Here is a 17,156-nt window from a genome sequence, read left to right on the forward strand (position 1 = left end):
ACTCCGTGCGGCTCCCATCTTATGTGTCCCTTGTCCAGGGTCAATGCATGGAGTTCGCTCCGTCTCCTAGCTGTTGCAGCAGCGAGGAGGAAAGCTACCTTGACTGACAGATCCAACAAGGGTACCGTCGCAAGAGGTTCATAGGGTGGGTTTGCCAGGGTACGTAGGACCTCTCCTAAATCCCATGCTGGGATAAGTTTACGCTGAGGAGGACGTTTCATAAACATGCCTTTAAGCAGTTGACCTAGTGCCAGGTTGTTCGATACAGAGGAGCCATCTTGAAAACCTTGATGCACTGCAGCCATGGCCGACTTGTAATTTTTTACTGTGGCCAATGTTAGCCCTGTATTAAACAGGTGGAGGAGGAAGTCCCCAACCATGGTTACAGATGCAGAGAGGGGATCCACGTCCCTCCCGTCGCACCACTTAAAAAAATGTCGGAGTCGGCTATTATATGTCTTCCTTGTAGACGATCTCCGGCCACAGGCTGCCAAGGCGGCAGCTTCCTCAGAAAGGCCTGCTGTTCGCATGGAATGCTGGACAATAGCCAGCAAGTCAGGCGTAATGGCTCCGGATCCGGGTGGTTCAACTTGGACCGGGGCTGTTTCAATATATCTGGTCTGTGCGGGAGGATGATGGGCTGATGAACCAGCAACCTGATCATCGTTTGGAACCAGGTTTGGCGAGGCCAAAATGGAGCTATGAGCATCACCTTGCAGGGTTCCTCCCGGATCTTGTGCAGTACCCTCGAGAGAATCGAGATTGGTGGGTATGCATATGCGTACATGCCTGTCCAGTCGATTGTTAAGGCATTGACTGCCCAGGCTTTTGGATCCATGACTCGAGTGCAGTATACCGGTAATTGGTTGTTCATTGGTGACGCGAATAGATCTATGTTGGGACGATCCATTAGATTGAACAGTGTTTGGACAACTTTTGGGTGTAGTTGCCATTCTGTTGGAAGGATCTTTCCTCTGGACAGCGCGTCTGCAGTGACATTCAACTCGCCTGGTATGTGACATGCCACAAGAGTTACGTTGTGATCTATGCACCAAAGGAGTAGCTTCCAAGTCTGGAAGCACAACTGGGGGGAACGTGTTCCTCCTTGGCGATTTATGTAGGCCACTACAGTTGAGTTGTCGGACTGCACCATTACAACCTTCTGTTTGACTAGGCTGATGAGTTGAGATAAGGCTCTGCGAACTGCAAGGAGTTCCAGAACATTGATGTGGAAAACCAGTTCGTCTGGCGTCCAAAGACCCGACACTTGCTGTGACTGCAGATGCGCACCCCATCCCATGTTGGATGCATCTGTCGTAAGAGTCACCATGGGAAGTGGAGGAGGAAAAGGCAAACCTTGACTCAGGTTGCTCCAAATTGTCCACCAATGAATGTGGGGGATGATTGGCTTCAGTATTGGTATGTTCCTTGACAAAGGATGTTGACTGGGTCGAAAATGAGCCAAAAGATGCATTTGAATTGGTCGCATCCTCAGGCGACACCATGGGACTAGATCGACCAGACTGGCCATTAGGCCCAGCAGTCGTAGCCAGGCCACCGCTGGTGCTGATCGAGCCGTCAGGAACAGTGTGGCGCACTCCTGGACATTGCGTACCCTTTCGCTCGAAGGGTAAGCGATCCCTGTTACCAGGTCGATTTCTGCCCCCAGAAAAGACGGTGTCTGGGTGGGGACCAGATGAGACTTTTCCAAGTTTATTAGAAAACCTAACCTTGTCGTCAAGTCGACGGTTACCTCTAAGGACTGTCGAACTTCTTCTTTGGACCTGCCTACGATTAACCAATCGTCCAGGTAGAGGAATATCATTATATTCGCTCTTCGAAGTATTGTCGCCAGGGTCTTTGTTACTCTGGTGAAGACCCTTGGTGATGTTGACAGACCGAGCGGAAGAGTGAGGAACTCGAAAATTGTATTTTTGTATTGAAAACGAAGGTATTTTCTGTGTTCCCTGCAAATGGGTACGTGAAGATAAGCATCCTGCAGATCTATTGATGCGGCCCAAGATGGTGTCGGGAGAGAATTTAAGACGGTGCGCAGGGTCTCCATTCGGAACCGCCGTGGACGAATAAACCTGTTCAACGGCTTTAGGTTCAGAATAGGACGCCACTCGCCTTGCTTCTTCTTGGGTGTTAGGAAGAATGTTGACATGAAACCTGATGTTTCTACTGGGCTTCGCACCGGTTGAATTGCTTGCTTTGATAGCAGGGTTTCTATTTCTTTCTCCAATGCCCTCCGCTGTTCTCTGTCTGATGGAACAGGGGTGGGACGTGAGAACCTTACCGATGGGGGAGTGCTTGTAAACTCGAGGCTGTACCCCTGTGTAACTGTCTGAAGCACCCACCCATCGGTGCAAAAGTGGGCCCAAGTCTCCCCGAATTGCCTTAAGCGGCCCCCCACGGGCCCAATCTGGGGGGCCACGGGTGGAGAACCAGCGTCACCGACGCCATCCCCGACCCGCTCGAGAAGAATTCTGGCGGGAGGGAAACCGCGTGCCACGACCTCTTGAGGTTGGCCAGCCAAAACTCCGTCCGGAAGTCGCCTGTGATGTTGTTGCGGCTACTGCTGGTGTTGATCGAGCCACAGTGGTTGATTGGGTAGACTTGGGTGTCCGAAAGGAGGGCAAAGGTTTTCTAAACCCTTTGGATCTATTGGAAGTAGTCGGGACCTTAGCCGTTGGTTATGACTTCTTCCGAGGGGCCTGTAAATTAATACGGTCTGTTGCTTCTAGGCGTTTGGCCTCGGCCTCCATCATCGTCTGGAACTGATCCGCGAACAAATCCTTGCTCCATAAAGGAAGGGCCTCCATGCGTTTTCTTGCCCCTTCTGAAGGGAAGAATATCGTTTCCAGAACATTGGAACGTCTGGAGACCGTGGCAAGTACAGAGACCCTAGCAAATTGGTCTAGGATGATGCGTAATCCATCCTCCAGACATTGAAAGGCATTGACAGCCATTGTAGGAGAAACACTGGAACCGGAATCACATGCAGTAACCAAGTATTCTGACAAAAGAAGCATAAATGAAGTCGTTTGCAGACCCATGCGGGATGCTGCATCAACCTTATGTAATGCCTCTTCAAGTTTACCCCGGACAGGATCGGCAAAGGGAACCTTAAGTGATTGTTTCCCTGTATCTGCCGCCATCTTGTCCTTTGCATTGTCTGGGATAACCGGAACTGTTAAAAATTCTTCGGTATCCTGCTTTGGAACCCGAAAGGGATGACATGCTGCCTTGGCAAAGGGTTGCCACTTTTTCTGACCAGCTATTGCTTTAAGACGGTTAGAAAAAACCCTGTCCACCGGGAATTCCGGAAAGGTTGACTTTGGGGAATCCCGCTCTGGTACACCTGTGCGTTTTTTAAAACTAGGCCGTGTACCTTGTGAAGATTCTGACTGCTCGGGAATGGGAACCTTTAATATACGAACCATATCCCACATCACTTCACGAAATCTATTATCGGTAGTCTCATAAGGATGACTCTCGGTAGAATCCACGTCGGACGGCCGATCCATCGAAGATGGACCCGGCCGGGACTCGAGGTCACCCTTAGGTGTTGCCTCGTGTGTATCTACAGCTGTAGAATGAGTAGGTGAAGGTCTATTGGCGTCTCTGCGCGTAGCGCGGTTGACGTCCGAGTCCGACTCTTGCAATGAATCAGACGGGTGAATCGAAATAGCGCCGCCTGATTCCCGGTCAAATTCCCGATCTTCGGCCTCCGCTTGCGGGGGAATTGGGAGTTGTTGTGGCGCCATCGCCGCCAACTGAGCCGACAAAGCCTGAAAACCTTTCAGCAATAAATCCGATGTATTGTCTCTCCGCCCGCGTTTGCGATGACGCGGGTGGTCCGACGACTGGCCAGAAGTCGGCGACGTACTGGCACTGTCGCTCGTTGAAGAGCTAGAATAACGGCGGCGGCGGGATTTATGGGCCCGGCGCCGTTTATTCTTTGGCCGTGATCGATTTTCCGATCCACGGTGACGAGCCATTAAATCAGAAATTCCCGAAGGAACGTCCGAAAGAACCCCGGGCGCCACCGGTGCACGATTATCAGGACCGGGTGCCGGGTTCAACGCGGCGGCCGTCAGACCGATAGGGCCCGGTTCCGCTCGGTTCCCCAGACCAACGGTCGGGGCCGAACGTAAACGCGATGGGCCGATCGGTTTTTGTTTCTTCGGGTTTGCGCCCTCAACCGGTGGCTGAGGACAACCCGGGGAATCCCCTTCGGAGCAATCTGCTCCCGGGGAAATCCCGGCGTCGGTCGCCGGGATTGCCGACGTAGACCGACGTTTTTCTCGGTTTGCCGACTCATCGGCCCGGGAGCTCGCAGACTTCCGTCTGGCCCCGGTTTGTACCGAGTCAGGGCCGGTGGTTTTCGGCGCATCGCGCCCACTACCGGTCCTTTTCCTTCCTTTATGGGGACTGGCCTGCGACACTTCCGTGCCCGAAACCTGTCCCCGGGAAAGACTTGCGGCACTGGAACCCTCGGCCATCGGCCCGGCTCCAGTCCGCGAAAGCCCCGTCGCGCGTCCAGGAACGGACCGCGGCGGCTCCGTACTTACCCGCTTCGATGACTTCTTTTTCCGTCCAGAAGTGGTCGAAGCTTCACTTCTTGCCGAGTCTGTAGATTTCGCTAGCCAGGTGTCAATCTTCGTCCACATTTCGGAGCCCCATGGCTCGCAAATGGAACACCTAAGAGCTCTAGAACATGGCCTACACTTAGGACATAATTCGTGGGAGTCGTCTAGGCTATTCGGCAAAATCTTGTGACATTTATTACAAGTCACGAAATTTTTGGGAGGCATTTTGTCAAAGACCCCAAAAACCAGAACAGTCTCAGAACTATAGTAGGATTTTCTTCAAACTGTAAGGATAAAAAAATACAAACATATACGTATCCTTTAATGTTCAATGTGTACACGCAAAAACACGAGGTCATAAAACGAAATAAAAACGTTTATAAAACTCGTCTAAAACACAAGCAAATGTAACCAGCAACAAACCAAGTGCTTCCAAGAAACAAATGTATTGCAAATCTTGAGAAAATTAATAACAAATAGCGATTAAAACCAGTAAAAACGTGCATGCTACTGCGAGCATTGAAAACACGTCCTACCGTCATGAGTGCTAAAGAAAAAGAGGACGATAATGGCGGGGGATCTGACTATTGTGGGCGCTGGCGCAGGAGGGCGCTGTGGCACGCTATAGCAAATCTTTACTTTAGCGGTTAATTTACATAGTTAAGGAAATATGCATTTATAGGTCCAACAGGTAAGTAGGGAACGAAGTGGACTATACTATTTTGCTTAAGATATACATGTATAATGAGAAAAAAAAGAAAATGTACATGTACCTGTATTGACAATTTGTACGATACGCATTGTAATCACGTTTGTATGTATAAGTGAATAATGCCAGAGAAGACAATAAAAAGAACAGATTTTTCAGAAAGCAAATACATGTAATTGATATATTTGAAGGAAAAAAAGTGCAACAAGAATTTACTCTTGATATTGTCCACAGTATAGTATATAAAGGAAATATCCATTTCATAAAATATTGACACTCACTGTGCCTCACACAAATTCCTGAGCGAGAGCCGAATTGTTTTTCTGGTCCATTCTCCATGCCTCGGGAGCTAGGCTTTCAACCTCCTATATCCCGGGGTTCTAATATCGACTATCCACCCTCAACTCATGTTATAATACAACATGTATAAAATTTCCTGATCGATTGAATTACAGATATGAATTCCACCGAAGCACCAATTCAGTCAACAAGTTCAAATGTGACAACTGTGGAAACGGTCTCTTCTCCGGAGGATTTGACCACCCAAGGTATGAGACAACTTTTTCAACAGTACTGGTCTTGAGTCAAATTTAAAGCAACATGTAAATTGAAATAAAACCACGGCTATCACACTGTTTTAACAACATAATCCATGTCTTTGATGGCATTAATTTCTATTCACAAATACCTAAGACAGTTTACGCATTCCCATTGGTCGAGAGCCCGTCACGTGGCCTGTCTTAAACGGATGATAAAGACATGGCGAGCTGGTCTTAAACACTTTTCCAGTATCACAAAAAAATTGGACTCCCATGAAATCCGGTGCCTTTTAACGTTTCATCTGTTGAACGTTCACATTCCTCACGTATGCGTGCGCAATGTACTACCAGTGAATCAGTACTTCATGGTCTACACCAACCCAGCTACGTTTTGCGCGGCATCGCGCAGTACGCGCTACGGGCACGCCAATGTCCTTATAAGGTAACGAGTTGTGGAGGGGCATTCCAGATTATAGTCAGAGGGTTGTTTCGTAAAACATGAAGTACAATTGTTGAACAAAATGTTTGGCAACGTCTAGTTTTTGACTTGTTTTGATTTTTGGTTTTTGACCGAAAAGGTATTTATGAATGGGAATAAATATGTGTTCGGTCGGTATTAAACACTCTGTTTAAAACTGGTGGGAGTCTGGATGGGTGATAATTACCCTCGGCTTCGCCTTGCAATTATCACCCATCCCGACTCCAACCGGTCTTAAACAGAGTGTTATAATACCTCCCAAACACACATTTATACCCTTATTAAAAAGCAGGTCTTTACAAAGTTTTAGGCTAGTTTTGACTTATAATTCGCGGCCCAAATACCTGTGCAGACCTATTAGTGTAAAATTTAACTGTCCTGCTGAAATATATTTTGCGTAAGATTTATATTGAAATAAAGAAGAGAAAATCGTCATGTCCGTGCAACAAGGTCGTATCTCCTAAAGTATGGGCCGTACGTGAAATGCGAGTTCCAGAATGTCAAAAGGTCGTATCTCACTTAAAATAACCCGGATGTATACACAAAGTCAGTGGATGTCGAGATACAAACTTGTTGCACGAAGCGAGATACGACTTTGTTCCATTTTGAACTGACGAGACGCGACGAAATATACATGTATTGAGCATTTGTATGATAAGCATTGTAATCACGTTTGTATGTATTGTAGTAGTGAATAATGTCAGAGAATTCAATATTAAGAACCGATTTTTTTTCTCAGAAAGCAACAAACATGTAATTGATATTTTTGAAAGAAAAATTTGCAAGAAGAATCTGCTCTTCATATTGTCCACAGCACAGTATTAAGAGGAAATATAATAATAATAATAATATTAATAATAAAGTATTTATAAAGCGCTTTACAAAATAGAACAAAGCGCTGTACAAGAGAGGACTAGGATGTTATGAATAAGAAACTTTTAAGACGTTTCTTGAAAATGGTGAGAGATGGGGCGTCCCTGATGTTGATGGGAATAGTGTTCCATAATTTGGGGCCTGCTATTGAAAAAGATTTGTCTCCAAGGGATTTTGAACCTGTAGGAATAGAGAGAAGAAGTTTATCATTGGAAGATCTTAATCCCGGTCTGCCTTGTTGATACAAAGTGAGTAAGTCACACAAGTAAAGGGGGAGCAATACCATGTAGGCACTTGTAAACCATCAGAAGAACTTTGAATGATATACGCTGCTGGATGGGTAACCAGTGAAGATTGGTGATGAGAGAAGTAGCATCCATTTCAAAACATATGCACAATTACTAAACGTCGTACAAATTCCTGAGCGACAGCCAAATTTGGTTCTAGTCCATAATTCAGGCCTCGGGAACTAGTTTGTCAACCCCCTGTATCCCGGGGACTTGATATCGACTATCCACCCTCAAATTATGCTATATTTGTATACTATTTCCTGATCGATTGAATAACAGTTATGGATTCCACGGAAACCCCAATTCAGACAACGAGTTCATATGTCACCACTGATGTTTCTTTTCCGGATCATAGGACCACCCAAGATATAAGATGCATTTCCAACAGTATTGGTCTAGGCTCAAATGGTTGACTACTTGTAAATTGAAAATAAATACAGCTTTCACTCATTGCATATTTGTAAATCCTTTACAAAGCTGTTCTTTTCAAGGTATTAGGCTAGTTTCTGCGGCAGTCAAAATTATAATCCACGGTCAAAATACCTGTGTATAGTGTAAAATATAAATGTCGTGCTAATAAACAAAAAAGGCATCAAAATACCTTTGAAAATGGCAAAACGAACATTGAAAACAAGGTTAAATGGGACACAAACGTGCCCTTTCAAGGAGTGCATTGAAAAATTACATTGCATGTCAGTTCTGCGGAGGTAAAATTACCGCCCATCTCTCATGAGCGGGTCTGTGGCACAACCCACTCAGTTTGATGAACTATATATCCCTTTTTGGTCTATCGGGTTAACCTGCATCTGGTTTCCCCTTCTTATTTGCATTACATACAGTGGTTTTCGCTCAGCGATAGACAGCCTACACAATAAAATGAATCAACCCTGCCAGAAGCCATCGCTGCATTTTAGTTGTCATCCACCACAGTACTGAACTTTTCAGTATGATGGTGCATGGGTGCTACGGTCTAACACAATCCCTTCAGTAGGCGTTTTGGTGAACATCATCCCTTCTCATAGTGTCTAGATGGATAGAGGCCTCTTCGCTTAAGAAAACAATTTAAGCAAAAACAAAAGCGTCGGCCTATATACATGCCCAGACTACTCTGTATTTGGTCAGTACCCGTGTGAAAACAAGTTCGAGTTTTATCTCCCTGGTTTCTGCCTGGCCAACCCGCCCCCACCACAAAAGCCTGATGCTACATGTATATGGCTAAAAAGGCCGAGGAAAACCTGTTTTCAGGCTTCAGTACTGGGCCTAATGAAAGAATGATTGATGGCCTTGTGATAACAGCAACTAGATTTCACAAGCGTTGTGGCTGGAACTGGACAATACAAATCCTATGGGAGTTGCCCTCGGTCTGATCTTTGATTCAAAAATTATGGGTTAAAAGTTCAAACAGGGTAACAGAACAGGGCACTCACGATGCGTTTTAGCTATGTCTCAATAGGAAATTGTGGAATGTGAAATTAATTGACAACAAAATGCACTGACAATGTCAGTACTGTCGTACACTTAAGGGTTAGTACTTCTTTCTCAAGACAAATAAGAGAGTCCAGTTTAGCTCCTTGCATCCTTTCCTTCTTATACGTATTTATGGAGTATGAACAGAGAGAAAACCTTTAACGATTATCAGTAAAACAATGTCTACAGATGTCTGTCGTGGAGTCTGCAGGGTTCGTTTGTGTGTTCCTGGCTTAGTTGTTTTCTCCACTGTGCCTTTAACAGAGGGTGCTTTACACAATGTATGCATCAGAATACCTTTACATACGGATTGTAGTTTCCCCCAAATCAAAGGTGATTTGGGAGTCCGCGAAGGGACGATACTTACCTGTTAAACCTACAATTTGCATATTTCTCTAAGCCTTAGGCTTCCACGCTAGATTTTAATACCACACAAGGGCGCCCTCCATCGTCCGCCCCCGCTCCCGCCTACGGCCAACTCGTCCTCTTTTCTCTAGTATCTAACTTTAGGGCGAGCCACCGTGGGGAAGGAGGGGGGAGGTTTAACAAGTAAGTATCGTCCCTTCACGGACTCCCAAATCACCTTTGAATCACCTTTGATTTGGGGGAGTCCACTTCAGGGACTCCCTTACCTGTTAAACCTACAATTTGCATAGACTAGCACCGAAAAACGGATGGTTGGCTTCAGAGCGAGCCTATCCAAAAACCACGCTTCGGGAAACCTAAACCTTGTCCCTTCACGTTCTCCCTAACCAGTGGTGTACATGGCAACTTAAAGAACTCACCAGTAACTGGTGTTCTCTCCTGACCGTGAAGGAACATCCCATCACTCCCGGGTAGAACCTCCCCTGGATGCACCTACTGAGATGGCGGTACAGCCTGTCCGTCCTTCTGCTTGGAGAACATCCCGCAGGTAGCAGGTCGTGAAAGTTGACGGTGTTTTCCAGGCAGCTGCCTGTAAAATGTCCGGAATAGGGACCCCCTTGAAGTAAGCCCATGACGTTGTCATGGCTCTTGTGTCATGTGCCTTGACTGGATTGGTTGGTGAATTCGGCCAGTCTTTGACTGACGCTTGGATAGCCGTAACAATCCACCGGGAAATAGAGTCTGCCGACACCGCCCCGTGCAGTTTATTTGTTGAAATGAATAGTTGGGTGGTGTCTCCTCTAAAGGTTTTTGTTCGAGCCAAGTACCATTTCAGTGCTCAAACTGGACACCATCATTTATCTTGTGGGACGGAGGAAAACCCTTTAAGATCCGGAACAAAAATCGGTGGAGGGAAGAAGGATGGAGATTGATTCTTCGTTAAAAACCCATGACGAGGCACCAGTCGTACCCCGTTGGGTTCCCATCGGATATGCCCCGGTTCCACCGAAAGGGCATGAATCTCGCTTCTTCGTCTAGCCGTGGCCGTGGCTAACAGGAAGACCGTTTTGACGGATAGGTCGAACAAAGAGGCGTTGGCCATAGGTTCATATGGCGGTCCCGCCAAGACCTGAAGGACCTGTGCCAGATCCCAAGACGGAACCAGCTTCTTAGATGGAGGCCTCTCAACAAACATCCCCCGCATGAGCTGAGTCAGGCTAGCATTATCCGACACCGTAGATCCATCCGGGAATCCCTTATGGACAGCCGCTATGGCTGATCTGTAGCCCCGAATAGTGGATACCGTCAGATCCTCATGGAACAGGTGCATGAGGAAGTCTCCTACCACTGCTAAAGGTGTTGTGCATGGATCATGAGTTTGTTGGATCATGTCGTAATTGGCTGTCGTAAGTTTGACGGGTAGACAGTCTGCAGCCTCGGGCTGCCAATGAGGCAGCGTCTGCTGAAAGGCCTGCTGATCGCAGTGACTGCTTGACAGCATCCAAGATGTTAAGTGAAGCGACTCTATCCCTGGGTGCGGGATCAGAGACCGCGGCTGACGCAGTAGGTCTGGTCGCCCCGGAAGAATTATCAGTGGGTTGCACAACACCAAGGCTGGCGCAGCCAAAAGGGAGCGATGAGAATGACTCTGCACTCCTCTGTCTCGACCTTTGTCAATACTCTTGGCAGGAGCGAGATTGGTGGAAAAGCGTATGCCAGCATGCCCTTCCAACTGATGGAAAACGCGTCTGCAGCCCATGCCTCTGGGTCCTGGTTGCGTGCGCAATACACCGGTAACTGATGGTTCAGTGCCGATGCAAAAAGATCGATGTGAGGATGATCCCATACTTGGAAGATCGACTGAACTACTGTCGGGTGAAGAGTCCACTCCGTTGGAAGGACCTTCCCCCGGGACAGAGCGTCCGCCATGATTTTCAGTTTCCCCGCCAGGTGGACCGCTGTAAGCGTAACCTGTCTCGCTTGACACCACAGCAGGAGCTCCCACGTGTGCATGCACAACTGCGGGGACCGTGTCCCGCCCTGGCGGTTTATGTATTAAAGACACGACGGTTGAGTTGTCCGATTTTATGAGGACTACTTCCCCTGTCACCCGTCCGACAAAGTGCTTCAGAGCCCGAAAGACCGCAAGCAGTTCCAGGATATTGATGTGGCACTGTCTGTCTGCCTGGGACCAAGACCCTGCTGCTGATTCTATTCCAATATGTGCCCCCCAACCTGTGTTGGAGGCATCCGTCACCAGAGTCACAGAAGGTTGTGGTCATGGAAAAATTATTCCCACCTTGACGTTTGTTCGCTGAGACCACCAGTCCAGATGGGGGCGAATCATGTTTGGGATTGGCACTGGCCGTTGGATTAGGTGAATGCCTGGTCGGTAGTGGGCAAGTAGATGTAATTGTAGTGGGCGCATCCGCATCCTGCACTATGGAAGCACATCCACCATGCTTGCCATTAGGCCCAATAGCCGAAGCCAGGCTATTGCCAGGGCCACGCTGGCAGTCTGGAACAGGGCGATGCAGTCCACAAGATTTTGGACTCGCTCCTCGGTCGGGAAAGCCAGCCCTCGCCGGAGGTCCAACTTTGCTCCTAAGAAAACTGGATGCATCGTTGGGTTTGGTTGGGATTTTTCGACGTTGACCAGGAACCCCAACTCTGAAATGATGTTGCAAGTGAGTTCGAGTACCCAACTCGTTTCCTCCTTTGTCTCCCCCACTATGAGCCAATCGTCCAGGTAAACAAAGATTTGCACCTGGCGTTGTCGGAGGATTCCAGCTACGACCTTCGCCAGTCGCGTGAATACCCTCGGGGCAGTGGAAAGGCCTAAGGGTAGCGTGAGGAACTCGTAAGTCCGCTGATTGTAACGAAAACGAAGGAATTGCCCCTTTGCTCCAGAGCGTGACGCTTGGTCTTGTCGGATGGAATCGGTGTTACTCTCGGTAGGTACGCAGACGGGGGAGTACTCGCGAACTCTATTTTGTAGCCGGAAGTTACTGTTTTGAGTACCCACCCGTCGTTACACAAAAGGGCCCAAGTCCTTGCGAAACGTGTGAGTCGACCCCCTACGGGCCCTGGATAGAGGGCCGTGCGAAGGGTGCCGTCACCGGCGCCAACCGCCGCCCTGGTAACCTCCGCGCGAAGCTTTGGAGCGGGGATGAAGCCAACTCTACCCCGGGTACGCGACCCAAAGGCCTGACTCTGTCCCACTGTTGTAGTGGCCTTGTAAGACAAGCCCGATGGGTTGGAGGCAAACGGCTTCAATGGTTTACGGGGGAATGTCTTGCCCTTAGTCGTTGCACTGCCACCTCTGGCCGGACGAGAGCTGCCCTTTGGACTAGGCTGTCTATTGAGATTGATCTTGTTCGTAGCTTTTATCCGCTTCGCTTCAGCTTGCATGATCTCTTGGAATTTCCCTCCAAACAAGTCGGAACTCAGTCGGTGGGAGGGATTCGAGGCTGGACCTCAAACCATCAGAGGGAACAAAGATTGTATCCAACACGTTAGCTCGGCGGGCATTGATTGTCATCAAGGACACCCGCATAAACTGGTCCATGCACAGCCGTAGCCCGTCGTCAAGGCAACGAAACGCTGTCTCAGCTGCCTCTGGCGACACCGGCGAGTCTGCCTCACAAGAACACACCAAGTATTCTGACAGGAGTTGTAGAAACCATGCCACTCGAATTCCTGCACGTGAAGCTGTGTCAATCTTCAGTAATGACTCTTCGAAAACATTCTTTTCTTTTGATGGAAAAGGTGATTTCACCGAACTTCGGCCACCCGAATCCGCCGCGATTTTATCACGTACCGTAGCGGGCATGGGCAGCACTGATAAAAATTTATCGAAGTCTGCCTGAGGTACTCTGAACGGGCGAGTTTCACGGCGCACGAACGGACGTATTTTTTTAACCTCTGAAAGTGCGCTCATGCGATCGGCGCACAGCCGATCAATCGGAAGAACCAGAAAAAATTCCTTCGGTTCGACCGGCGTGGTCCGGTGCTTAAACGATTGTCTAGCGCCCTCTACCGGTTCTTCTGCGTCCTTCGACGGTATATGTAGCACCCGTACCATATCCTTCATGACCACGCGCAATCGCTGGTCGGTCGTGGATTGGTAGGATGATTCATCCGAATCCACCGAGGAATCAACCTCCCTCCTTGGGGGCTGTTCCCGGCGATCACGTTTTGTCTCGAGGGAAAAGTTTCCTCATTCCCTGAGGGTTGTTCGGTACTGGGGACCGGCGTGGGTCCCTATCTGACACACTCCCCGGGTCGGAAAAATTATCCGAGACGAGGATTGACATCTAATCCTCGGCCCCAGGTTCCGGCAAAACCTGCCCGGGCTCCGGTGGAGTCACCGGTTGAGCCAGCGCTGTCAGTTTCGGTATCCTGTGATGCCGTCGACGGCCTCGTGGCAATCTGCTAGTGGATGACGATGAAGAGCTTGAACTAGTATATCTCCGCCGTCTCTTACGCCGGGGGCGTGTCTCACCATCGGACCTGTCCCTGCTCCGGTTGCGTCCGCGACTCGGAGCCGGAGCCGGACCTACCAAAACCGTCTTCGGGCGGGGTCCGGTGTCGGTTGCACTGGTCCCTGCCCCAGACCCAACGGGAACCACACCGGTTTCGGGAGCTGTTCCGGTCACACCGGGGATAACGTGGCCCGTCGCTATATGCCCCGCCGGCATAGCTTTGGCCCGGGAATTATCCTTTTTCTTCCCCGGCTTACGTTTGGAAGTGAGCACGGGCTGCCCGGCTGGGGGCGCCGTGTCGGATCCCTCACTCAAACCTGCCTGGGGCATGTCCCCCGATTGAGTGGTAAGGCTCGGACTCTCGGTGCCAGTGACTAAACTAAAATCCGGAGGCCTCACCGGCACGGATTTAGTAGTATGGCCCAATGCTTTACTGGTGGCCAGAGACCCTTTAGGCATGAACCCAGAAAGCGGTGATTGTCCCGCCAATGTCGCCTTGCTCGGTGCCCCGGAAGACACACTGGCTGCCGAATCACCCGAGGGAGACCGGGAACGCATCCATGCTGCTACGGCCTCCCACTCTGCTGACCCCCACTTCTTACAAACCGAGCACGGCACTCGCCTGTTACACGGTCTGCAACGGGGGCATAAATCATGCAAATCTTGTTTGGGGCGGGGCTTAATACGCCAACAAGAAGAACATGGAACGAAATTTGTTGGCGTCACACCACGCTTACTTTGACGTGTGTCCGCCATTACTAACGTGAAAATAAACTGTAGATTCACAAAACAACCCCAAAGAAAACCTGACACAACCCGTGTATTTCTTTTATTAATAAACAGATAACCAGCGTACTCTGAACGTATTATACAAAACAACGCAAGCACACCATGCGGTATATAAAACAAGAAGAAAATGACACCCTTGTGTTTGACTTCTTTATTAACAAATCAACAGCAAATGTACTCCGTACACTAACCTGTAAACGTAACAAAAACAAAACCTGGCACTCTACCAGAAGCACTGAATCTTGTATAACTCACGAAAGAAAAAACTCACAAATTTCTTTCAAAATGTACAAAAAAACACTCTAGCAGAGAATTCGTCCGTAGGAGATTCGAAAACACATCCGTCTTCCATGAACGCTAGCGGGGGCGAACGATGGAGGGCGCACTTGTGTGGTATTAAAATCTACCGTGGAAGCCTAAGGCTTAGAGAAATATGCAAATTGTAGGTTTAACAGGTAAGGGAGTCCCTGAAGTGGACTCCAAGATCTGATGGTGAATCTTTTCCTCCGACTAAACAATGATCTATTTGGGGTTTGTTTACCAACGACCCCATTGGTGCAAACAACCCGTGCGAGTGATCAGATGAAATATGTCCGAACTGACGTTTTTAACTGGGCGCCAAAAGTATGAGTCACCGGGTCGGAGCTTTCATATAATTTATAACTAAACAATGTAACTGTTCATTGTTTAAAATTACAGGGGAGGATGGAAGCGGAAGCGGCAATGGAACTATGAGTGGCAGTGGAAGTGGCAGTGCCTCTGGAGATATTGACAGTGGAAGCGGAAGTGGAAGTGCCTCTGGAGATATTGACAGTGGAAGTGGAAGTGGAAGTGGAAGTGGAAGTGCCTCTGGAGATATTGACAGTGGAAGTGGAAGTGCCTCTGGAGATATTGACAGTGGAAGTGGAAGCGGAAGCGGAAGTGCGAGTGGAAGTGCCTCTGGAGATATTGACAGTGGAAGCGGAAGCGGAAGTGCGAATGGAAGTGGCAGTGCCTCTGGAGATATTGACAGTGGAAGTGGAAGTGCCTCAGGAGATATTGACAGTGGAAGCGGAAGTGGAAGTGGAAGTGGAAGTGCCTCTGGAGATACTGACAGTGGAAGCGGAAGCGGAAGTGCGAGTGGAAGTGGCAGTGCCTCTGGAGATATTGACAGTGGAAGTGGAAGTGCCTCAGGAGATATTGACAGTGGAAGCGGAAGTGGAAGTGGAAGTGGAAGTGCCTCTGGAAATATCGACAGTGGTAGTGGAAGTGGCAGTGCTTCTGGCGATATTGACAGTGGGAGCGGAAGTGCCTCTGGAGATACTGACAGTGGAAGCGGAAGCGCAAGTGGAAGTGGCAGTGCCTCTGGAGATATTGACAGTGGAAGTGGAAGTGCCTCAGGAGATATTGACAGTGGAAGCGGAAGTGGAAGTGGAAGTGCCTCTGGAGATACTGACAATGGAAGCGGAAGCGGAAGTGCAAGTGGAAGTGGCAGTGCCTCTGGAGATATTGACAGTGGAAGTGGAAGTGCCTCAGGAGATATTGACAGTGGAAGTGGAAGTGGAAGTGGAAGTGGAAGTGGAAGTGGAGGTGCCTCTGGAGATATTGACAGTGGAAGCGGAAGTGGAAGTGAAAGTGGAAGTGCCTCTGGAGATACTGACAGTGGAAGCGGAAGCGCGAGTGGAAGTGGCAGTGCCTCTGGAGATATTGACAGTGGAAGTGGAAGTGCCTCTGGCGATATTGACAGTGGAAGCGGAAGTGGAAGTGGCAGTGCCTCAGGAGATATTGACAGTGGAAGTGGAAGCGGAAGCGGAAGTGCGAGTGGAAGTGCCTCTGGAGATATCGACAGTGGAAGTGGAAGTGGCAGTGCCTCAGGAGATATTGACAGTGGAAGTGGAAGCGGAAGTGCGAGTGGAAGTGGCAGTGCCTCTGGAGATATTGACAGTGGAAGTGGAAGTGGAAGTGCCTCTGGAGATATTGACAGTGGAAGTGGAAGTGGCAGTGCCTCTGGAGATATTGACAGTGGAAGTGCCTCTGGAGATATTGACAGTGGAAGTGGAAGTGGAAGTGCTTCTGGAGATATCGACAGTGGAAGTGGAAGTGGCAGTGCCTCAGGAGATATTGACAGTGGAAGTGGAAGTGCGAGTGGAAGTGGCAGTGCCTCTGGAGATATTGACAGTGGAAGCGGAAGTGGAAGTGGAAGTGGAAGTGGAAGTGCCTCTGGAGCTATTGACAGTGGAAGCGGAAGTGGAAGTGGAAGTGGAAGTGGAAGTGGAAGTGGAAGTGCCTCTGGAGATACTGACAGTGGAAGTGGAAGCGGAAGTGCGAGTGGAAGTGCCTCTGGAGATATTGACAGTGGAAGTGGAAGTGGAAGTGGCAGTGCCTCTGGAGATATTGACAGTGGAAGTGGAAGTGGAAGTGGCAGTGCCTCAGGAGATATTGAAAGTGGAAGTGGAAGTGGCAGTGCCTCAGGAGATATCGACAGTGGAAGTGGAAGTGGCAGTGCCTCAGGAGATATTGACAGTGGAAGCGGAAGTGGAAGTGGAAGTGCCTCTGGAGATACTGACAGTGGAAGCGGAATCGGAAG

The 17,156-nt window shown here is 49.0% G+C and overlaps 2 protein-coding genes across 2 annotated transcripts in view; one reads left to right on the plus strand and one right to left on the minus strand.

Annotated features, from left to right (window-relative positions):
• Positions 1 to 382: 382 nt before the first annotated feature.
• Positions 383 to 1,825, minus strand: LOC119720321. The gene has a single exon (XM_038189963.1). It carries the CDS (start codon positions 1,823 to 1,825, stop codon positions 383 to 385), a length of 1,443 nt encoding a protein of 480 aa, XP_038045891.1.
• Positions 1,826 to 14,258: 12,433 nt separating this feature from the next.
• LOC119720323 (mucin-4-like) overlaps positions 14,259 to 17,156 on the plus strand; it is a 54,174-nt gene continuing 51,276 nt past the window's right edge. Inside the window, exons 1-2 of the mRNA XM_038189966.1 lie at positions 14,259 to 14,433; positions 15,425 to 16,669. Of these exons, the coding sequence (XP_038045894.1) occupies positions 14,259 to 14,433; positions 15,425 to 16,669 (1,420 nt within the window). The remainder of the gene's footprint in view (positions 14,434 to 15,424; positions 16,670 to 17,156) is intronic.

The sequence above is a fragment of the Patiria miniata genome, unplaced genomic scaffold (assembly GCF_015706575.1).
Source record: "Patiria miniata isolate m_02_andy unplaced genomic scaffold, ASM1570657v1 HiC_scaffold_9, whole genome shotgun sequence".
NCBI lineage: Eukaryota > Metazoa > Echinodermata > Asteroidea > Valvatida > Asterinidae > Patiria > Patiria miniata.

What these genes read in the sequence shown, in the direction of transcription:
- LOC119720321 (XM_038189963.1), bottom strand. Translation starts at nt 1,825, where the DNA reads ATGATATTCCTCTACCTGGACGATTGGTTAATCGTAGGCAGGTCCAAA.